The sequence below is a fragment of the Haliotis rubra genome, unplaced genomic scaffold (assembly GCF_003918875.1).
Source record: "Haliotis rubra isolate DU_JTF1 unplaced genomic scaffold, ASM391887v1 Scf401, whole genome shotgun sequence".
Taxonomy (NCBI): Eukaryota; Metazoa; Mollusca; class Gastropoda; order Lepetellida; family Haliotidae; genus Haliotis; species Haliotis rubra.
In genome coordinates, this window is record NW_025767082.1 from 932,455 (window position 1) to 952,735 (window position 20,281).

General features: G+C 39.3%; 1 protein-coding gene across 1 annotated transcript in view; it reads right to left on the reverse strand.

Moving 5' to 3' along the window:
• Positions 1-284: 284 nt before the first annotated feature.
• LOC124287571 (midasin-like) overlaps positions 285-20,281 on the reverse strand; it is a 68,733-nt gene continuing 48,736 nt past the window's right edge. The window contains 8 exon segments of the mRNA XM_046724060.1: positions 285-398; positions 1,412-1,616; positions 2,174-2,446; positions 7,687-7,771; positions 8,115-8,231; positions 8,484-8,652; positions 10,813-10,932; positions 14,810-14,969. Of these exon segments, the coding sequence (XP_046580016.1) occupies positions 397-398; positions 1,412-1,616; positions 2,174-2,446; positions 7,687-7,771; positions 8,115-8,231; positions 8,484-8,652; positions 10,813-10,932; positions 14,810-14,969 (1,131 nt within the window). The 3' untranslated portion in view covers positions 285-396.

Here is a 20,281-nt window from a genome sequence, read left to right on the forward strand (position 1 = left end):
CATTGTCACTAGACCTGACAGGACTTTCTAGTTGGATCAGTCAATCAATTTGTACTACAATGAGTGACAAAATGGCCCACACACCTTCTATCTGTCCCTTGCACAGGGCATGGAGAGCGTTTCTATACTGCAAGCTGATTGGCTGTTCAGAAAGCTGCTTGAGACATTGAGCCAACATTCCTGGCAGCGCTCTCATGTAGTTCCCCAGTGCCAATCCATGTCTCCCCTTCATAGATGGCAGCTCTCTCATGTCTATCTGCAGATGTCCCATGAGCCTTTGAAGCCATGTTGATGCCGTCTGCCAGCCTCTCTCTGGCAGGAGTGACATGTACAACTCTGCTGCCCCTCTCAACTTGGTTGTCAGTTTTGTTATGATAGAGCTGTCGATGTCTTCAGTTCTGAAACAGCGCAATGTTCCCCAATTATACTAAGACCCGAGAGGAGATTTGCATTCAGTGGTTCCACACTGTCCGAGAAGCCATTCATTCTTGACATTTACAACAATGAGCTATTTGAAGAACAACTTATTTGAAAACATGAAAGAACTGGTCACACTTTGTTCAAAAACAGCATGTCACAGCATAATACCACACTTTTTGCATTAAGCACTGTGCTCAAATTATCATTCCCTGGCTTTAGACCATTCTTTATGTAATCTTCATGAACACCTGTACTAAGGCCAACATATGAGAGTCATATTCTTGTGAATATTACACATACTGCACAGAAACAGAAGAATATAATTGCCTTGTAACCTGAAAAGTTTCAGTATTTTTCTTTATCGCTTGATCTTAGACAACAAATCTAACTTGATCAGTATAATTGTACAAGCAACCCAATTTGGTATTTTCCAAAAAACATAGTGTTGCAGATACTGAGCATATTTGTTATCAAACCAATCAATGTTCTAATTTGTGTGAAAACAGCCTTTCTATGCTGTTATTCTTGTTGTATCCCCTCTAAAAGATTATTTTCAATCGAAGTAAGCAACATCATTCTTTTCATGCAATATTTACAGTCAGTTCAAAAAACTTTTATAGCTAGTTGACATAAATGGTGTAATGGCAAAGCAATGGCCGACTTCAATTTTGGTGGAAGCCGCAGGTGGCTGAGTGGGTTAGACGGCCGACTTTGTGTGCTGGCAATTAGGTGCCTGACTTTGAGGGTGTGGATTTGAATCCCAGATGGGGCTCAACCCAACAAAAGTACTAGAATCTGTACTTTACTGAGAAAGCGTGATCCAAAATATAATTTGTGTTACATTTGACCACTTTCTAAATGGCACTGTGTATTCAAAGCAACATTTACACTGAGAGATACATAATCTTCTAAAACATAAACAACATCATCGCTTAAATTTTGTGATTAAATGTAATCATCTAAGATATAATGACATTAAACCAGAACTCACATGGTCCAGCCTGACTTGATCCATCCAACAAGGTACACGAGGGACCCTGCTGGGTTCTGTACATTAGCCAGGGTCGTGTTCTGCCCATAGTCCTGTGTTCCACAGAGAGACAAGGGCCATAGCCCAAGCCGCAATCATCAACTTGTCCAGTGACACAATTTTCCTGAAAAGTCTTGATGCGTTCTGTCAGTATCTCCTTGGCAGCCTAGAAAATTTAACAATTTGTAAAAAGTATTGTTAAACCAATCTAAGCAAGTCTGACGTCACATGGTTTTAATATGTTTTGAAATTACTTAATAATTATTGGATCTTATATTTCATCTGAGACGTACATATGTCCAGGCGTTTGTAATTCAAATCATTTTGTAAATTGATCATTTGGATTGAAGAGGATACTTTTATCAATAGTCGGATGGGTTGTACACAAGTAGGGAATAGAACCCAGTTGCCGCATGTTGAATACAGTTTTCACCACAAATATCTAATGACTGCCACTTCCAAACTGAACTACCTGAGAGGATTTGGGTTAAAATCGGTTCTGAGAAACCCATGCTAGTTGAAAGAAAAATAGGATCGGGTGGTCAGGCTCACTGATCTGGGTGTAATTGTACCCCAATTATGTAGATCGATGCTCATGATGTCAATCACTGGATTGTCTGGTCCAGATTTGATTATTTATAGACGGCCATCATATAGCTGGATATATTGCTGAGAGCAGCATTTGACAACAAACATAACCAAACAAATCTGAACTGAACCCACCTGTTTGGACAATGATGTCTTGTGACTCCTTACATACACATCATTGGCTGCATGGTAAAGTGCCTTGTCACACAAGACACCTCGATCTACCTGCTGTACCACCATGGCAGACACACATAGCAAGTCCATTAGCATTGGCTGGTCAGGGCGAGGCAGCCTCTCTTTCATTGTGGTGTGGAGATCAATCAGCCAATCACACAAGACCTTGTCATTCAGGCCCAAACCTTTCATCATCCTCTTTGTGTCATACGTTGAATATGGGCAGCCATCATCCTGTGGTGGAAGATATACCAGTTTGATATACTGCAGTATAACATGTGAAGGTTCCTGTGGCACAGCGGGTAGTGCACTGTAGAACCTACTCCCAGTTGGGTTTTGTGCTGGAAGTCATGTATTCTTGGATCCATTCATCCCAGAGTGACATCAAGTCACTACCATCAACACTATTCAGATGTAGATGGATATTCAATATGTTTGCTATAGGTCCTGTAGCTCACCGGACAAAATCGTATCAATATGAGTAGTGTTGGTCCTATTGAAAGACAATTTAGTCAGGATATTTTGTCAAACAGACCGTAATTGTAGAAACTACTTAGAACAAAAAACACCAATGCACTGGTTTTACAATTTTTCACAAAAGTAAGCTGTCCTGAAAATAGATGTGTTAGGGAGAAAAGAGCTGAAGAGATACTAACAATCCAAAATGAATATTTCAAAGTCAGTCACAAAGTATCAGATTCTTTAAGTTCTGGGCTAGCAAAACCAATGGTCAAGGGCATGAGCATAAACCCTGTAGTATGAGTGAGTGAGTGAGTAGCTAAACACTGCCATGCATCTATTCGTGGCTGCTAGGTTACGATGACTTCACAATCAGATAAATGATCCATTGATTCCATATTACTGAACTCCAACTAGAAACACTGACGATCAAAAGATCTCTTCAGCCATGGAATAGCCTGAGAGGGTGTAATGAGGTCGTGTAGTACATTATTGTAAACACTGTGTATGTAACATCACAAATCAACATTTGTTGTCTGGATCAATTATGTAACACTGTTTCTAGTTTCCATAGAAGGCTACAATAACTACACACATTGGTTACACGTGACCTGGAAAACATCTCCCCATTGAATGGCCTATTAATCAGCTAGACATGATAGAGATATGATATGTTTGATGTCAAAATACAGGAGGGTGAGAATCTATTTATCATTGAGATTCATTCCTCAAGCTGTAGTAACCAGTGTCTTGAGTGTAGAAGCAAAACAACTAGTTTTCTGTAGCAGAGAAATACATGATGTCATTTCATTGTCATGTCATTGTAACCAATGATGTCACAATGATCTGCAAGAACTGTGAGAGAAATTCACGGAACATTATCTCCTAGGAGATATCACTTATCTCACACAAGCAAGAGCTCCAGTGGAAGCCAGTGCTGGGTGATAAAATACACACTTGGCTGAAATATGAGGAAATGAAGAGCTTCTTTCACAATAAGACCAACAAGGTGACCAGATAATCACAAGCTAATACTGTATAAACCTCGTAACTAGTCAATGAAATGAAATTAATTACTGTTACATATTGTCTAAAACAGTGCAATGATGACTAGATATCTCAGATTTCATAATCTGCCCATCTACTCAATTATTCCTGAATCAGTGCCAGCAGCAGAGCAGAATACAAAACATGGATGACGTGACAAATTTCCACTAACCCAAACCGGCACTTCATCCCTTGTTACTAAAATATCATATTTTCCATCCATCTTCTAAAAGCCCAACTCATCCATTAACTCATCCTGACACTAAACCCATGTACTATCCCAAGTTAAAAACATGTAACCGTGATGTGGGCATTGTTGTCTAGCAACAGCATGATCTCCATCAACACTCGAGGAGCTTGCAAAGAATTAGAACCATCAGAGACCTAAGCAGTTCTCGTCCAAGCAGCCATAGTCTTACATAATCCGATGGACAATCATATCAGTATATGTGCTCCACTAACCCCACAGCAGACAAGGTAATGGCTCCCTAACATCAGCCAATCACAGGGCCCCGCCATAATTCCCCGCTGAACACATCAACTCCTCAAATTAATCAAGCAAGTAACAAGGCTCGTTAGATGTCGTATTATCAAATCAAGCACAGTGTTGAGGTAGAAGTCAATCTGTGAGGGTCAAACCTATGCATTTCTTGCCACCCTGCGTTCCTACAGATATGATCAAAGGGTAGAAAACCAACGCATCTTAAGCAGTCCGGCACATGCCATGATTGTGTAATTACAGAACCAGGTTTCACAAACTTATTTTTTCAAATTGCCATTACATTTCTGGATGAACGAAGATGGAACCAGTATTCATTGAAAACGCAAATTCTTGTTTTTGAATATGCAATGGCTGTTCTGAAATGTACTGGAACTTGTACAACCTTCAACGTGAGACAGCTGAAGCGGGAGCTGCTATGTGAGTATTGTACTGACATGGATGCCATACCAGCTGATACAGCTTGAGATACCCTAGAGTTTACTGTATCATTGTGCTCAAGTCAACAGGAGTTACACATCCATGCTCTCGTTCAGCCAAGTGGCATAGGTGAGTGCCCCATATTCAAACAGTTTTTCATCTTTTTAAGTGATAGTTTGTATCAAAATTATCCCTGTCAATTACAAATTTCAAAATTCACACAACTTTTCTTGTACTGCATTACTTCATTGTGGAAAACTAAGTCGAAGCTATATACAATGTTTCTTTTGAATCCAAGCAACCTCATCCCCTTGCTTTAAAATTGCAACACGATATTTTCAGCACATCTTAAATATCTTCGATTAAATATGAAAGTTTTTAATATTTGGACACAATAATCCTGTCTTTCATCATTGAAAATCCAAATTTATGCATATAATCTTTTGGGCGTTTGAGAATCAGCTGATTTAAATCCAGTGTTTTGTGATATTGATACTTATGATCAACTTGTTTGATCATCCTACTCTTCAAAGTCACATGACCACTTCAAAGCTGGGTCTCGTATCAATAGAGAGCTTTATGAAAGAAAAAGAATTTTCTGTCTTTTGAATTAAAGTATTAGCTAAGTTGTTCCTAAATCCCCAAGATAAATTCTTCCTCAGCTCACAATTCATCACTTCATCGTTTAAACTAAACTGCCTGATGTCCACCAACAAATTGATTTCTGTCTTCATAATTCTAGTGCACACGGTCAAGGCACTAAGAGGAAATAGATTTCTTATGCCAGAAACATTCAGAAACTTTTAAGTATAATCATAAATATTCATGGTAAAAGCAATTTGATCTTTGATTTAAAACAAAATGCAGGATATCTTACAGAAGGTTATCAGGTTCCAATAATTAGAGTTAAATATTAAACAGAATCCATTAAACCTTCAAACCTGTTCTAGTGAAACACCATTAAACCAATTCAAGTTTAACATTGAACCAGTTCCAAAGCAAGGCTCACTAACTTCAGCTGTACAACAATTAACAATGATTATTCTTGAGAAAAGTACAAGATCTGTATCAAACTTTGTTCTGTATGTTTCCTATTAACAAAGAAGCCATTACTAAAATCTGAAAATAATCCATTAAATGATTGAAAATTATTGGTTGAACACATCTGACATGTATTTTCCTCGCCTGTATTCAAGAGTGAGTGAATGAGTTTAGTTTTACACCGCTTTTAGCAATATTCCAGCAATATCATGACAGAAGACATCAGAAATGGGCTTCACACATTGTACCCATGTGGGGAATTGAACCCGGGCCTTCGGTGTGACGAGCGAACGCTCTAACCACTTGGCTACCCCACCCCACCCCTGTGTTCAAGAGATGTAATGTGTGATAATTCTATATAAATTAAAGTATATCAAAATAGAAATTTGCACTTCACCTCTCCTATAGATATGGAGGGTGATCCCCAAATCTTTTTAAGTCACATTGAATCAATTTCTGATAATCATAAAACCAATTCTATATAAATATTGAACCGATTCCAGATATACATGCAACCAATTCCAGTCATAAAGCCAAATCCAGATAAACAATGAACCAATTCAGATGAATATTTAACCAATGTCAGATAAACATTGAACCAATTACAGTAAAACATATAAATAATACAAATTAAACATTATCATACAATTTACAGCAAAACATTAAACATACTACTTAAACATTATGAGTCATTAAACAATTTACCATTGCACATTAAACCATTTACATTTGAAACTGAAATCATTTACAGTGTAACAAAACAAAAATGGGTTAACATTATTACACATAGATCAGTAAGTTTAAAGTTTCACATAATTTTTTTGGATAATAATTCTTTATTCTTCCAATGCCATTTGGTACAGGTGCTTGTACCTTTATCAAGACAGCGATGCCCAGTGAAACTTGCTTGGCAAAGGTACAAGCACCTGTAATGAAACACTGCACCAAACAAATATAACAAGAAGACAAAGTCATCAATATCCCCCGCAATGGCAAAATACTCTTTATGATTATGTCTACGAGGTATGATTATGTCAAATATTTAGGTGTGTGTATATAGAAAAGTGGAAGGAGAGTATTGAAAGGTTTTGAAAGTTCTGCTCCAGAAAGGAGCACTATCACCAATTTCAGTCTAAGTCAAACTTGTTGCCATGGAAATGACAAAAATATTTTATTCAGAATTCCAAAACTACCAAAAGGCACCAGTACACCACCAGATCTATCTATGTGCCAAGTTTGGTGAAGAAATAGTGAATGGTTTTAGAGTTCTGCTCCGGAAAAGAGCACAACCACCAATTTCAGTCTAAGTCAAACTTGTTGCCATGGAAACGCCAAAAATATTTTATTCAGAATTCCAAAACTACCAAAAGGCACAAGTACACCACCAGATCTATCTCTGTGCCAAGTTTGGAGATGAAATAGTGAAAGGTTTTAGAGTTCTGTTCCGGAAAAGAGCACTACCACCAATTTCAGTCAAAGTCGAACTTGTTGCCATGGAAATGCCAAAAATATTTAATTCAGAATTCCAATACTACCAAAAGGCACCAGTACACCACCAGATCCATGTATGTGCCAAGTTTGGTGAAGAAATATTGAACGGTTTTAGAGTTCTGCTCCGGAAAAGACAAATGTGCACGGACGGACGGACGGACGGACGCACGGACGGAGTCCATTTTAATACCCCCCGCAAAACGTGTTGAGGGGGATAAAAATCAGTGTCGGTGACTCTCATCATTGACACTGCAGTTTCCAAAAGCCACTTAAAGGTACTCTAGCATCATAGAGTAGATCATTTGTACCTGGACAGGACTGATCTTAAGGTGAGCTTTTGTACCTTAACGAGGCCATTGTGTACGAGATCTTCCATATGAACAGGTATCAACTAATAGCACTCTGTGAACATTGAATAGTGTGTAACAATGCTCATATCTGAGAGAAGTCCATCTGATGGCACCTGATGACAATCACACCTGAATCCAGGACAGTCAGACCAAAGAGTCACACTCACCTCTCCCGGAATGTATATCTCAACACCACGGTTTCTCATTGCCCGAGAAATTTCACCAAACTTTGGATCCATGGCCAGAAATAGCCTGCAAGTTAATGACACTTGTTTGATAACATTATAAACTAATCGACTTACTAAATTGATATTTCATTAGCATTCAACCAAATAAATACAGAAAGGACAGTACTAACACATCATATTATAAAATACAATGAAACAAAAGTAGCAAAAATGCAAAAAAGTGTTTTTGTATTACCAGTGGGGTAGCAACCACTCTCATCACGCTGAAGACCAGGGTTTGATTCCCCACATGGGTACAATGTGTGAAGCCCATTTTCCTCCGCCTTGATATTGCTAGAATATTGCTAAAAGCGGCGTAAAACCATACTCACTCACTCACTCATTTCTGGATCAACATTGTTGTTTACCTGAAGTTAGCATGCGGCTTGATTGCTGGGATCTGTCCGTCAATGACACCTCTCTCATTGATGCTCAGGACACCTTCCGGCTCCAGTAGGGCGTTCAGACGATCCAGCACAGACGGGCTGAACAGAAAACATAGCCTTGACTAAGGAAGTTTATGAAATTAAATATACTACTCATAAGAAGTTAAAGTACCCAAGACAGAAGTTGAAGAACACCCCATAGAAACATAATGATTATATCATACCTATTGGGGAATAACACAGGTTTCACAGCATAACTTAGACTACTCCACTGCACCCATTTCAAGAAAGAAAATACCTGTATTGTCAAGTATTTGTTAGATATGATAATGTTGATTACTAGGGAATTACCTGCAGAAGTTCACATTGTCAATGAGGAGCCAGTCTCCATTCTGTAGAGCCTTCACCAGCAGACTGTCCACCCACTCGAACGTGCCGCCACTGCCGGCGTTGCTCATCCTCTCACTCTCCACCACCCCGCGGAGGTGGTCGACCCGTGACTGGAGCTCCTCTAGACCACCTGCACATATGAAGGATACACAGTGTCCAGACTATAACAGTTGTGAATAGTGTCCATTTTATAACACTAGTGGGTAGCACCCATGTCATAAAACAAATGGATATTGTCCAGGCTATAACACTAGTGGATAGTGCCCATGTTATAACAATAGTGGATATTGCCCAGGTTATAAGACCAGTGGATAGAGCATATTTTATAACACTGGAGGATAGTGACCATGCTATAACAATAGTGGATATTGCCCAGGTTATAAGACCAGTGGATAGAGCATATTTTATAACACTGGTGGATAGTGACCATGCTATAACAATAGTGGATATTGCCCAGGTTATAAGAACAGTGGATAGAGCATATTTTATAACACTGGTGGATAGTGCCCATGTTATAACAATAGTGGATATTGCCCAGGTTATAAGACCAGTGGATAGAGCATATGTTATAACACTGGTGGATAGTGACCATGCTATAACAACAGTGGATATTGCCCAGGTTATAAGAACAGTGGATAGAGCATATTTTATAACACTGGTGGATAGTGCCCATGCTATAACAATAGTGGATATTGCCCAGGTTATAAGAACAGTGGATAGAGCATATTTTATAACACTGGTGGATAGTGACCATGCTATAACAATAGTGGATATTGCCCAGGTTATAAGAACAGTGGATAGAGCATATTTTATAACACTGGTGACTTCTTTATTACACTAGTGGATAGTGTCCAGGAAAACACATGTGATAGTACCCTGGTTGTAACACTGGTGGATAGTGTTCAGGAAAACACATGTGATAGTACCCTGGTTGTAACACTAGATGATAGTGTCCAGGAAAACACATGTGATAGTACCCTGGTTGTAACACTAGATGATAGTGTCCAGGAAAACACATGTGATAGTACCCTGGTTGTAACACTAGATGATAGTGTCCAGGAAAACACATGTGACAGTACCCTGGTTGTAACACTAGTGGATAGTGTCCAGGTTATAAGACCAATGGATAGAGCATATTTTACAACACTGGTGACTTCTTTATTACACTAGTGGATAGTGTTCAGGAAAACACATGTGATAGTACCCTGGTTGTAACACTGGTGGATAGTGTTCAGGAAAACACATGTGATAGTACCCTGGTTGTAACACTAGTGGATAGTGTCCAGGAAAACACATGTGATAGTACCCTGGTTGTAACACTGGTGGATAGTGTTCAGGAAAACACATGTGATAGTACCCTGGTTGTAACACTAGTGGATAGTGTTCAGGAAAACACATGTGATAGTACCCTGGTTGTAACACTAGTGGATAGTGTCCAGGAAAACACATGTGATAGTACCCTGGTTGTAACACTAGTGGATAGTGTTCAGGAAAACACATGTTATAGTACCCTGGTTGTAACACTAGTAGATAGTGTCCAGGAAAACACATGTGATAGTACCCTGGTTGTAACACTAGTAGATAGTGTCCAGGAAAACACATGTGATAGTACCCTGGTTGTAACATTAGTGGATAGTGGCCAGGTTATAACACAAGTGGGTAGTGTCAAGGTACAGCATTAGTGGATAGTGACCCAGGTTATAACACAAGTGGGGAGTGTCAAGGGGCAATAACACTAGTGATGGTACCCAGAATATAACACTAGTGATGGTACCCAGCATATAACACTAGTGATGGTACCCAGCATATAACACTAGTGATGGTACCCAGCATATAACACTAGTGATGGTACCCAGCATATAACACTAGTGATGGTACCCAGCATATAACACTAACGGACAGAATAAAAAACATTACTTAGAACAACAAGATAAACAAGTCAATTTTCAAAGTCAAAGTAACGATTTACCAAGTGTCATGATGACCTCCCCAACATCCAAGCATTAATCTGAAGACATGGCTGAGTGAATTGGTGAAACTTTGGCTGACTCCACAGTTAAACCTTTAAATCTTGCAGTGATTCCCAGATTTAACCGTCTGACAGACTAAAGCTCCAAACCAACTCCCACAAAGGAACACAATCAGACATTCAGGCTGGGGACAGATTCCTGTCAAGTCTACTTTCTTTAACATCTGCAAAATACCGGGTTTGAAAATGTAAAAGTTTGATGTCATGTCGAGGAGTTCTCCAAAAGTCATAATGCTGGGGAGTAATATACCCGGGACCCACCTTGCATCAGTTTGTTCTGGTCGTGTATCTTGTGAAGTAGCATCAACACTGAGCAGATGGCCTTCACCTTGGTCTTCAAACACTCATATTCTTCAACAGTGGAAACCACATGACCTGAACCTGAATAGGAGAGAAGGAAAGTCACAATACTGAAAGTCATTTCGCCAAGTTGCTATAGATTCAAAATAATAAATAACACTTTTATGATGATAAGCTTCCTGAATATTAACATATTTACTGAAGGAAGTCTCCTTATAATTCTCAATGAACACCCAGTCCATTCATCTTACTAATAAACTGTAGTACCAAGAAAACCATAAGATCCATGATGCTATATTCCTGAAAGAAATTGATTGCTCAAGTGATGAAATTAATCTCTTGTTATATAACTGGTTTCTGGTTGTTTACACTCTTCATAGTCTTGGGATGCATTAAGTCAATTCAAGATGATCTATGTTTAGATGGCATATAGGGGTGGTGGGGTAGCCTTGTGGTTAAGGTGTTTGCTTAGCATGCCGAAGACCCAGGTTCTATTGCCCACATTGGCAGAATATGTGCAGCCCATTTCTGGTGTCCCCAACCGTGATATTGCTGGAATATTGCTAAAGGCGGCATGAAACTAAACTCACTCACTCACTCACTCACTGAGATTACATATGTACTGGATTTTCCTACTTTTGTAAAGACAAATACCTATCTGACTTTCTGGAAGTTATATTTTATGATGTGACCTTATTATAATGGGACAGTCTTGTGGTTAACATTTGCCTCTTATGCTGAAGGTCCAGGTTTGACCCCATCTGGACCATACAAACCTGTGATTGATATCAACTGCAATCATCTACACCCCTGAGGTATAATAACAAACAATCAACTCAGTGAGCAATATTCCCCACCTTATTTCATCATCTTGTCTGACAAACAATGGTTGCTTGGGATAAATTTTAACCAATAATCCCTGCGATTCAGTCCTACCACCCATGTACATAGTGCTACGACTGTCTTCAGATTATTATAGATATGTGAGTCACGATCACCTTACGTCTGACATTGCTTTGTAGGGTTTGTTTGCCTGACATTGCTATTCCACCAATATGGTGGTGTAACCCAGGGTTTGTTTGTTGTTAAATACCACACTCCAGCAATATTCCATGTGGTCCACAGCGGCATGTTGGTCCTGTCAGTGTTATCCTGTCAGTGTTATACATCTAGTGATGGCAGGATTGATCTGTACAGTCAGAGCCCATCCTTGTCTCTGTGATCGTACACTGGAACCTGCAGGTCTGTTTACTTCCCACGGGTAAACGCCATCATATCACACAGGATGTGAAGATCACAATATTGATTGTCACATGTGTTTTATTTGTGTCTCTCACATGATGAAAGACAATTTTGGAAAAAATAATACATTTACTTAGTGTATAACAATTTCATGACTCATCTATTTTAGTATTAACATATCATCCATGACCCATCCACAAACAAACAGAAGGTGGGGTCAAATTATGGGAGTGAGCAGGGTTTTTTGCTTTTTTTGTCTTTTAGGGGTGGAGGTGGAGCCTGAGGAGTGAGGAGAGTGAGAGTGAGAGAGGAGAGAGAGAGGAAAGTGAAAGTGAGGAAAGGAGAGAGGAATGAAAGTGAGAGAGTGAAAGTGGAGGGTGAGGAGGAGGAGTGAGGAGTGGAGAGGTGAGAGAGTGAGAAAGTGAGTGAGAGAGAGAAAGTGAGTGAGAGGTGAGAGAGGAGAGTGAAAGAGGAGGAAAGGAGGAGGAGAGAGAGAGAGTGAAAGTGAAAGTGATAGTGAGCATGAGAGAGTCCAAGGAGTGAAAGTGAGAGGAGTGAGAGTGAGAGAGAGAGAGTGAAAGGAGAGAGGAGAGGAAGAGGAAAGTGAAAGAGAGAGAGGAAAGAGGAAAGGAAAGAGAGGTGAAAGTGAGAGAGAAAGAGAGTGAGAGTGAGAGGAAAGTGAGGAGAGGAGTGAAAGAGAGGAGGAGAGGAGGAGTGAAAAAGGTGAAAGGAAAGGAGAGTGGAGGCGAGGAGGAAAGTGAGAGGAGTGAAAGAGTGAGAGTGAAAGTGACAGAGAGAGTGGAGGAGGAGAGAGAAAGGAGTGAAGAGTGAGGAAAGGAAAGGAGAGGAGAAAGTGAGGAGTGAGAGGAGGAAAAAGAGGAAAGGAAAGCAAGAGGAAGTGAGTGAGAGAGGAAAGGAAAGAGGAGTGAGGAGGAAAGTGAGAGAGAAAGGAAGAAAGGAAGTGAGGAAGTGAGTGAGAGAAAGAGAGGAGAGAGTGAAGGTGAGAGGAGACAGGAAAGGAGGAAAGTGAGAGAAAAGAAGGAGAGAGAGGAGTGGAAAGTGAGGAGGAAAGGAGTGAAAGGAAGAGGAGTGAAGGAGAGTGAAAGTGAGAGAGAGAGGAGGAGAGGAGTGAAAGTGAGGAGAGTGAGAGGAAAGGAAAGTGAGAGAGGAAAGAGAGGAGTGAAAGGAGAGAGAGGAGGAAGTGGAGAGAGAGAGTGAGGAAAGTGAAGAGTGAAAGGAAAGGAGTGAGGAAGAGAAAGTGATGAAAGGAGTGAGGAGGAAAGAGAGTGAGAGAAGTGAAAGGAGAGTGGAAAGCGGAGTGAAAGGAGGAGAGAGATGGAGAGGAAAGGAGAGGAGGAAGAGAGAGTGAAAGGAAAAGTGGAGTGAAAGAGTGGAAGAGGAAAGTGAAAGTGAGAAAGTGAGAGTGGAGAGAAAGGCACCAGTACACCACCAGATCTATCTATGTGCCAAGTTTGGTTAAGAAATATTGAACGGTTTTAGAGTTCTGTCTCGAAAAGATAAATGTGCACGGACAGACAGGACGACGGACGGACGGAGTCCATTTTAATACAAGTTTGGTTAAGAAATATTGAACTGTTTTAATACGCTGCACGGACAGACAGACGACGCACGTAGGATAAAAGCATGGGTTTGTTTGCAACCCTTAACGAGATTCAAATACATATCTGGAGACAATCAACATATGACAAAGTCTAATTTCCTCCAGCAAATTTTTATACTCTGTGACCTTTCTACTTTGTCAACTTCACCTGGAACAGATAGTGACACTGAGAGCTTTCTGCAGTAATTGGACCAGCTTTCATGCATCAAGCAGTTCAGATGAGATCAAGTAAAAAACTTAAACACTCTTCTGTCAAGAATGTCTTGCAAAGCGATGTCAACCACTCGCTACGAACCAAGCTGGGCCTGCAGTCAGCAAGTTCAATAACGGCTGTGTCAAATTATATCAGATTTTTATAAGTGAGTGAGTTTGTTACATTGTCATCAGTTAAAGCTGTAGATAATAACCAGAGTCCCCATCAAAAACAACATGGCTAGCTCAATACACTGTTAGGACCATCAAAAACAACATGGCCAGCTCAATACACTGTTAGTGCAGCTACAGCGGCAAACCTGCTGACACTGTCAAAAGTGAATCACCAACTCACTCACTCATTCATTCATTCATTCTCACTGGGTAGCAGGATAATCAAGCACTGACCATTGCCCAGATGAACAGAGAATCTCACCTGAGTGTCTTTTGATATCAAATATATCACAAGTTGACAAAGTTACACATATCAGAGGCTTGCCGGGGGTGAGATTATGTTTATCATCAAAAATTACTTTTCATTAGTTTTCAATGAAAAATGTACATCGCTGAACACGGTACTGCCATTAGACTTGCAGAGCAGCGATGTCATAGCATTGTGATGTCATCAAGTCAATGACATCATAGCATTGTAAGTCATGTAACTGATGACCTCAGGGCATTGTACAAAATCTACTGTCAAAACGATATCTCATTTGATTTCTCACAAGCAATATCAGTTTTGGCTAATAACATAATATGATCATATAAATGTCATCATCATCATCATCATCATCATCATCATCATTGGAATCATACATGACCATAAGTGTGGAGCAGAAATGCTTCCATTGATAAATGTATATAACTTGTATCTAGAAGTCAAAACAATATGTTTATCATTACCTTGTGTGATTAAGTTGGTGTAGACAGACCATTCACGATCCAACGTTTGTACTGTAGTAGAGGTCAGGGTCGTCTGTTGACACAACAGCTCCCTCTGTATATGTTTCACAAACCTCTTGACCTCAGTTCCGACTTCTTCCACATAGCGAAATATATCCGCCTAACAAAAGAAATGGCATTGGATGAAAACATACCAGTATATCAAAAGGATTTGATAAATCTAAAGTTTAATTCATACAATACAGCACTCTGGCACAAGAGCTCAGCCGTAGTAGTCAGCTGTTCAAAATGTCAACAGACATGGCATCTCAATGAAAGATACTGTAAAGAATGCTGTTATAATATTTCCTGCATAAAATATGAATGAAGGTATAAACAAGTATTGCACAAGGAACCAAACTTCCACAATGCTTGATGTATTACTGTATAAACTGATGCAATGTTAATGAACAACACTTTAATTCTATAATAAACTTATATGTTGAGACCCACTACTTACTACACATGACATAAACTTCAGCAAAACAGACCAAGAAAGGGTCAGATATAGCTATTTCAATATGGCCATGGAGGCCATATTGAAAATCAGATATGAATCCATGAATGGTTTTTAGGTGTCATCATTGAGTAGAACAAGCTTGCAAAGTTTCACTGACATTGGTACTGTGGTTTCTGAGGTTAATGATTGATGATTCACAATGACCTAGTATTTTCAATATGTCTGATCACAGCCATACCTGATCTGTGATGAAGATAACTTGAACTGGGAACAACATATGGTGACCCTGTTATGCAGAATGTTTCAGGCTTCTGGCATTTTAAGTTTGGGAAAACAAATTTATTGAATTTATATTTTTCTGATTTATTCATTCGTTAAAAGATACTTACTGGGGGTTCACTGAAAAATCAATTTTGATGCCTTGAAAAACTTGAACTCCTAGATAGTAAGAAACAGACAATTCCTGCCAATCCCTTCAGGAGGAGTTGAAAATGTTGAAAAGACTTATGACAGCAGCCTTGGGTTGGCATAGTCAAATGACCCTTCAGGACATATGATTATAAATTACTCCATTTTTTACCATTCATTGCTTTCTGTCTCCTGTACCATTTGAGATGTGTTTGCTACAGTTTCTGAATTAACCATGTGGGCCTATGTTGTGTAAGTTATGACAGAGTCCCTGATTTTCCAAAATGATACAATGAGAGTTGTATCTGAACCAGGGCTATGGAGTTACACAACACCAACACTACCTCCACTGAGCCACCTTGCCTTCCACTTAAACACCATACATTACTTGCTTTTCGGATAAATTGATCTCCCCGATCCCTGCATTTTGGCGTGCATTTAACAAACTTAATTTTGAGTTTGGCAGAGATGTGTTTGATAGTGTGGGGGCCTGATTAATTCTCTGTCCGCGCTCATCACACACTCGCTCTATCAGCGCTACCATCACACCATCATTACTCTCCCATGTTTGCTCTGGAGGATATCTGTCAAATTTAACCTGTATTACCAAAAGACTTATTCAACCTCTTTGTGACTCTGTCGATATAATCCTCCTATAATCTATCAGTCAAGCCTTCTGAGCTGAGGAATCAATTATTGGCAGTCACAATGTTGTATTGGATAGCGGAGTTCTGGTACCACTTCAATGTTGGAAACCAGAGACGTATCAAAGACATACCTCACTTGCCATGGTACACTCGGTTACATGGATATATACCACTCAAAAGAAACTAAGGAATACTTAGTATTTCACATTTCTACAGTTACTGTTTGATGCCCTGACAGATTAGTGAGTGAGTGAGTTTAATTACTTCCATCGCACTCGGCAATATTACAGCTATATGGCAGCAGTTTGAAAAATAATCGTGTCTGGACTCTACAATCCAGTGATCAACATCATGAGCATCGATCTGTGTAATAGGGATATGATAACATATGTCAACCAGGTCAGCGAGCCTGACCACCCGATCCCGTTAGTCGCATCTTACGACAAGCATGGGTTACTGAAGACAAATTCTAACTCGGGTCTTCGTGGGTCCTGACAGATTAACCATAGTAGGTAATATGAAAGAATCTGTGTCCCTTAAAGTCTTTTCAGTAATATAGAACTCCTCACAATCAACATGACAACTACTCATAGACGATGTTAGAAGTCATCCTCATCATTTGGTCGTCACACATTCATTGCAGAACTTCTGTAAAATTAAGATTTGCAGCTTTTATTTTGTTTTCAGATTAAATTTGGTATTTCAGAGAATCCCCATTTTTAACACAACCATTCCCTGAAGGCAGAATCATTCCATCTTGATATCTTTCATCTCCTGGATTGAAAATGAAAATATTCTTTCTTTACAAATAAACCAAACATTTTTGTATCATCCATTGTAAATAATATTAACAAAACCTATGAAATAGGAAATTGAAAAACAGTAAAAAGTAGTTTGAGACCAGTTACAAGGAAATTAGCTGAAATATTTGTCCTATTATTTTATCTTCAAAAGCCTCGAAGCAGCTGTGATGATTTATCCACACGGCCTCTCTTGACAAGGCAATCCTGCTACCATCAAGTAACAGAGCTAATGGAACGAGAACCCTAAAATAAAAATCAGTGTATCTCCTTAAAGAGCCAAATATCTCCACACAATACAAACTGACTGATTGTCTGCAGGAGACTGATCGGTTCCACTAGATGATACTAAGCGACAGAGGAGCCACAATCCTGTCTAGCACTGCAGTGTAGCCACTGACATTTCATCCTTGGCCAGATACCGCTATTGTGGAGACAAGTAAGAACACATCAATCGGAGAGATCCAATATTGATAAAAACTACTTCCCATGGAAGAGTGACGTCTCTGTGCTAAAGAGCTCATTTTCTCTAGATTTGACAAGATGTGGAGCTTACTCTATACTTTGTTTCAAAGGCTTGTTGTGTATTTAGTGTTTTTGTGAGGAAAAGGTTGACAGCTTTTGGCTTTAATCATCATGAATCTACCACAATATCAGGTGTTGATCTGAAACGATGAGTCTCAGGCAAAATAAGGAGCGCTTCAAAAGGACATGATCCATTAAACTTCACACTTAAAAGACAGCGACACTTTCATCACAAGCTTAAACACACAAGGTTTGTTCCTCAAACAAAGAGACATTAATGCTTTAAAAGCAAGGAATTAATATGTTACGAAGATACTGGCTACGTTCAACATGAGACATCATCAGCAGGAGGGATTTAATGATTGAACTGAGATCAAACCTTTAGTTACTATAAACCTTTAACTTCAAAATAAAATACAAGACCACAGAATTGAAAGTAGGTTAAATTTGTAAAGTAAGTGGTAAGGATAACAGAATGTTATCTGATAATCTCCACATCCATATTAAAGTTGTAAGTCCGGGGGCGACTGAAGTCATCATGAGAGGGGAAGTTCAATCACAAGAAGTATAGACACGGAATGCATTAAGATGTCATCTGTCACACTTTGTCTTCCGGAGGGAAATCTACCAGCTGCGAGCCCAGGCCAATCACACAATGGATCCATATAAGCTTAAAATCAACGTTCAAAATGAACTGCGTTTGCAGTGGCCCAGTGCTATTCACCCAACTACATAGTATTACCTAAACAATGCCACTTATCGAACTTACATGAAATATTGACAACTATCAATGAATTGTTCTGTATTTTCCACATCATCATGAAAGTGAACACCAAGATTAATGAAGACCGTCAAGAATACTGTCTGGAGGTGACTAGAATTTTAATCTTTCTTATATGAAGATACTGAGCTTCCAGTGCACACCAGCCTGATGCTGGTCATACAAGGCCCCAAAAAAGAACCTGGGCCTCTGTTATGTCTGTTAGATGCTAAGTCATCAAATGAGGTTGAATCGATCATTTGATGAAATGAACTATCCCTGTTACATTCACTTACAGCACGTAATGATTACTAACTTAAACTTCATTACATTTTCCTGAAATGTACCCTTTGCATTGCTGTTGAATTTAGGATTTAGTGAGGTACGGAGCCGCAAGAGTAGACAGAATAGACATGGATCTCTAACTGAGGCAGGCCTTAAATAGACGCTGGGTCAGTGACTTGCATCAAATTAATATCAAATTATCACCCTTGGTACTAAAAAAACCCTTAACAATTTACAATTTATTGATCATTTCAATATGGCCGAAGATGGCCAGCTTCAAATGTCCTCAGAAAGATGGTGACTGTTTGTCTTTTGTGAGATACAGTCAATCAATGGGCATTACTCATCCTGCTTGCCTTTTGAAACTGTTAATAGCCATCGCCAAGTAGGCTCTTTAGGATTTCTGTACCTCCCAGTGTCCCTAGCAGATCTAGAGACAGCAGACAACCCATGTGACATCTCTCACAGACAGGATTATTTCAATCTCCGTCTGCCCCATACAACCTTCACATCTTCAACAAAGGAGGACATAAAAGTAAAAGGACTCCACACTTGAAAGTCGCGTACATTTTGAAATGTTGCACAACAATACATAAAAGTAAGGCATAAAGGCTGTGAAGCATTGGCTGATGTTCTGGTGCTGCCGTTTTATTGTCAGCCATGTCGACTTCAGCTGAGCTCACCAGATAGGAAGACTCACACAGTTAATGTCTGGTTGTAAACTTCCATCTATAACCTGGCCAGATAGGGTCAAATACCATCACCCTAGGAACACAAGGAACACTTGGCTCATTCAGGGATTCTCATGATGCCTACTGCACAGATATATGAATATATATACATGATGGTGTGATACACGCTCACTCTTGTTGTGGCCCTAACTGCTCCTGATCACACAATATGAAATAAGGGGAAATACTAACATTGTTTGTGCTGCACTTATCTAGTTCATTACTGCAGTAAGGGGCACTCCATTCTGGTCTTCGTATATCAGTTATTAACTGAGGGTCACTACGACATAGACATGCTTCATCTTTTCAGCACTGCTCCAACAAAAATTAGATTTAGAGCTCTGAAGTATAGTAAAAAAGTACACAGTCTTACACAGTTGGACAATTCAAATATTCAAAAGTTTGCCCAAAATATTTCATTCTGTTTATAGAAAAGGAGATGCATGTCAATGTAGTTTGTCTAAATTATTCGTCAGGTCGATAGTATCCTATAAGCATCCATTTTCCCTGCTTTCGTAATAAAGATGAATGAAAAAGTCTACAAAATCAATACTTTATAACATGATTGAAGAAATCTCAGTTGAATGTGGCCAAAACTATCATTATACCATAACATGACCTAATAGATTTCAATCATTTCTACCAGCTATTTCGTTAACCAAATTTATTTCTCCTTTGTTTCAGGATCTTGAAACAATTCTATTTTTGATCCAGTCTTATTTATGTTTTCTGTCTAATCTTTCATTTTCAGGAAGTTATCCCATAAAACAAACACAGCTCTGATTCTTTTTGATCAACAACCAACATTCCTGAGATG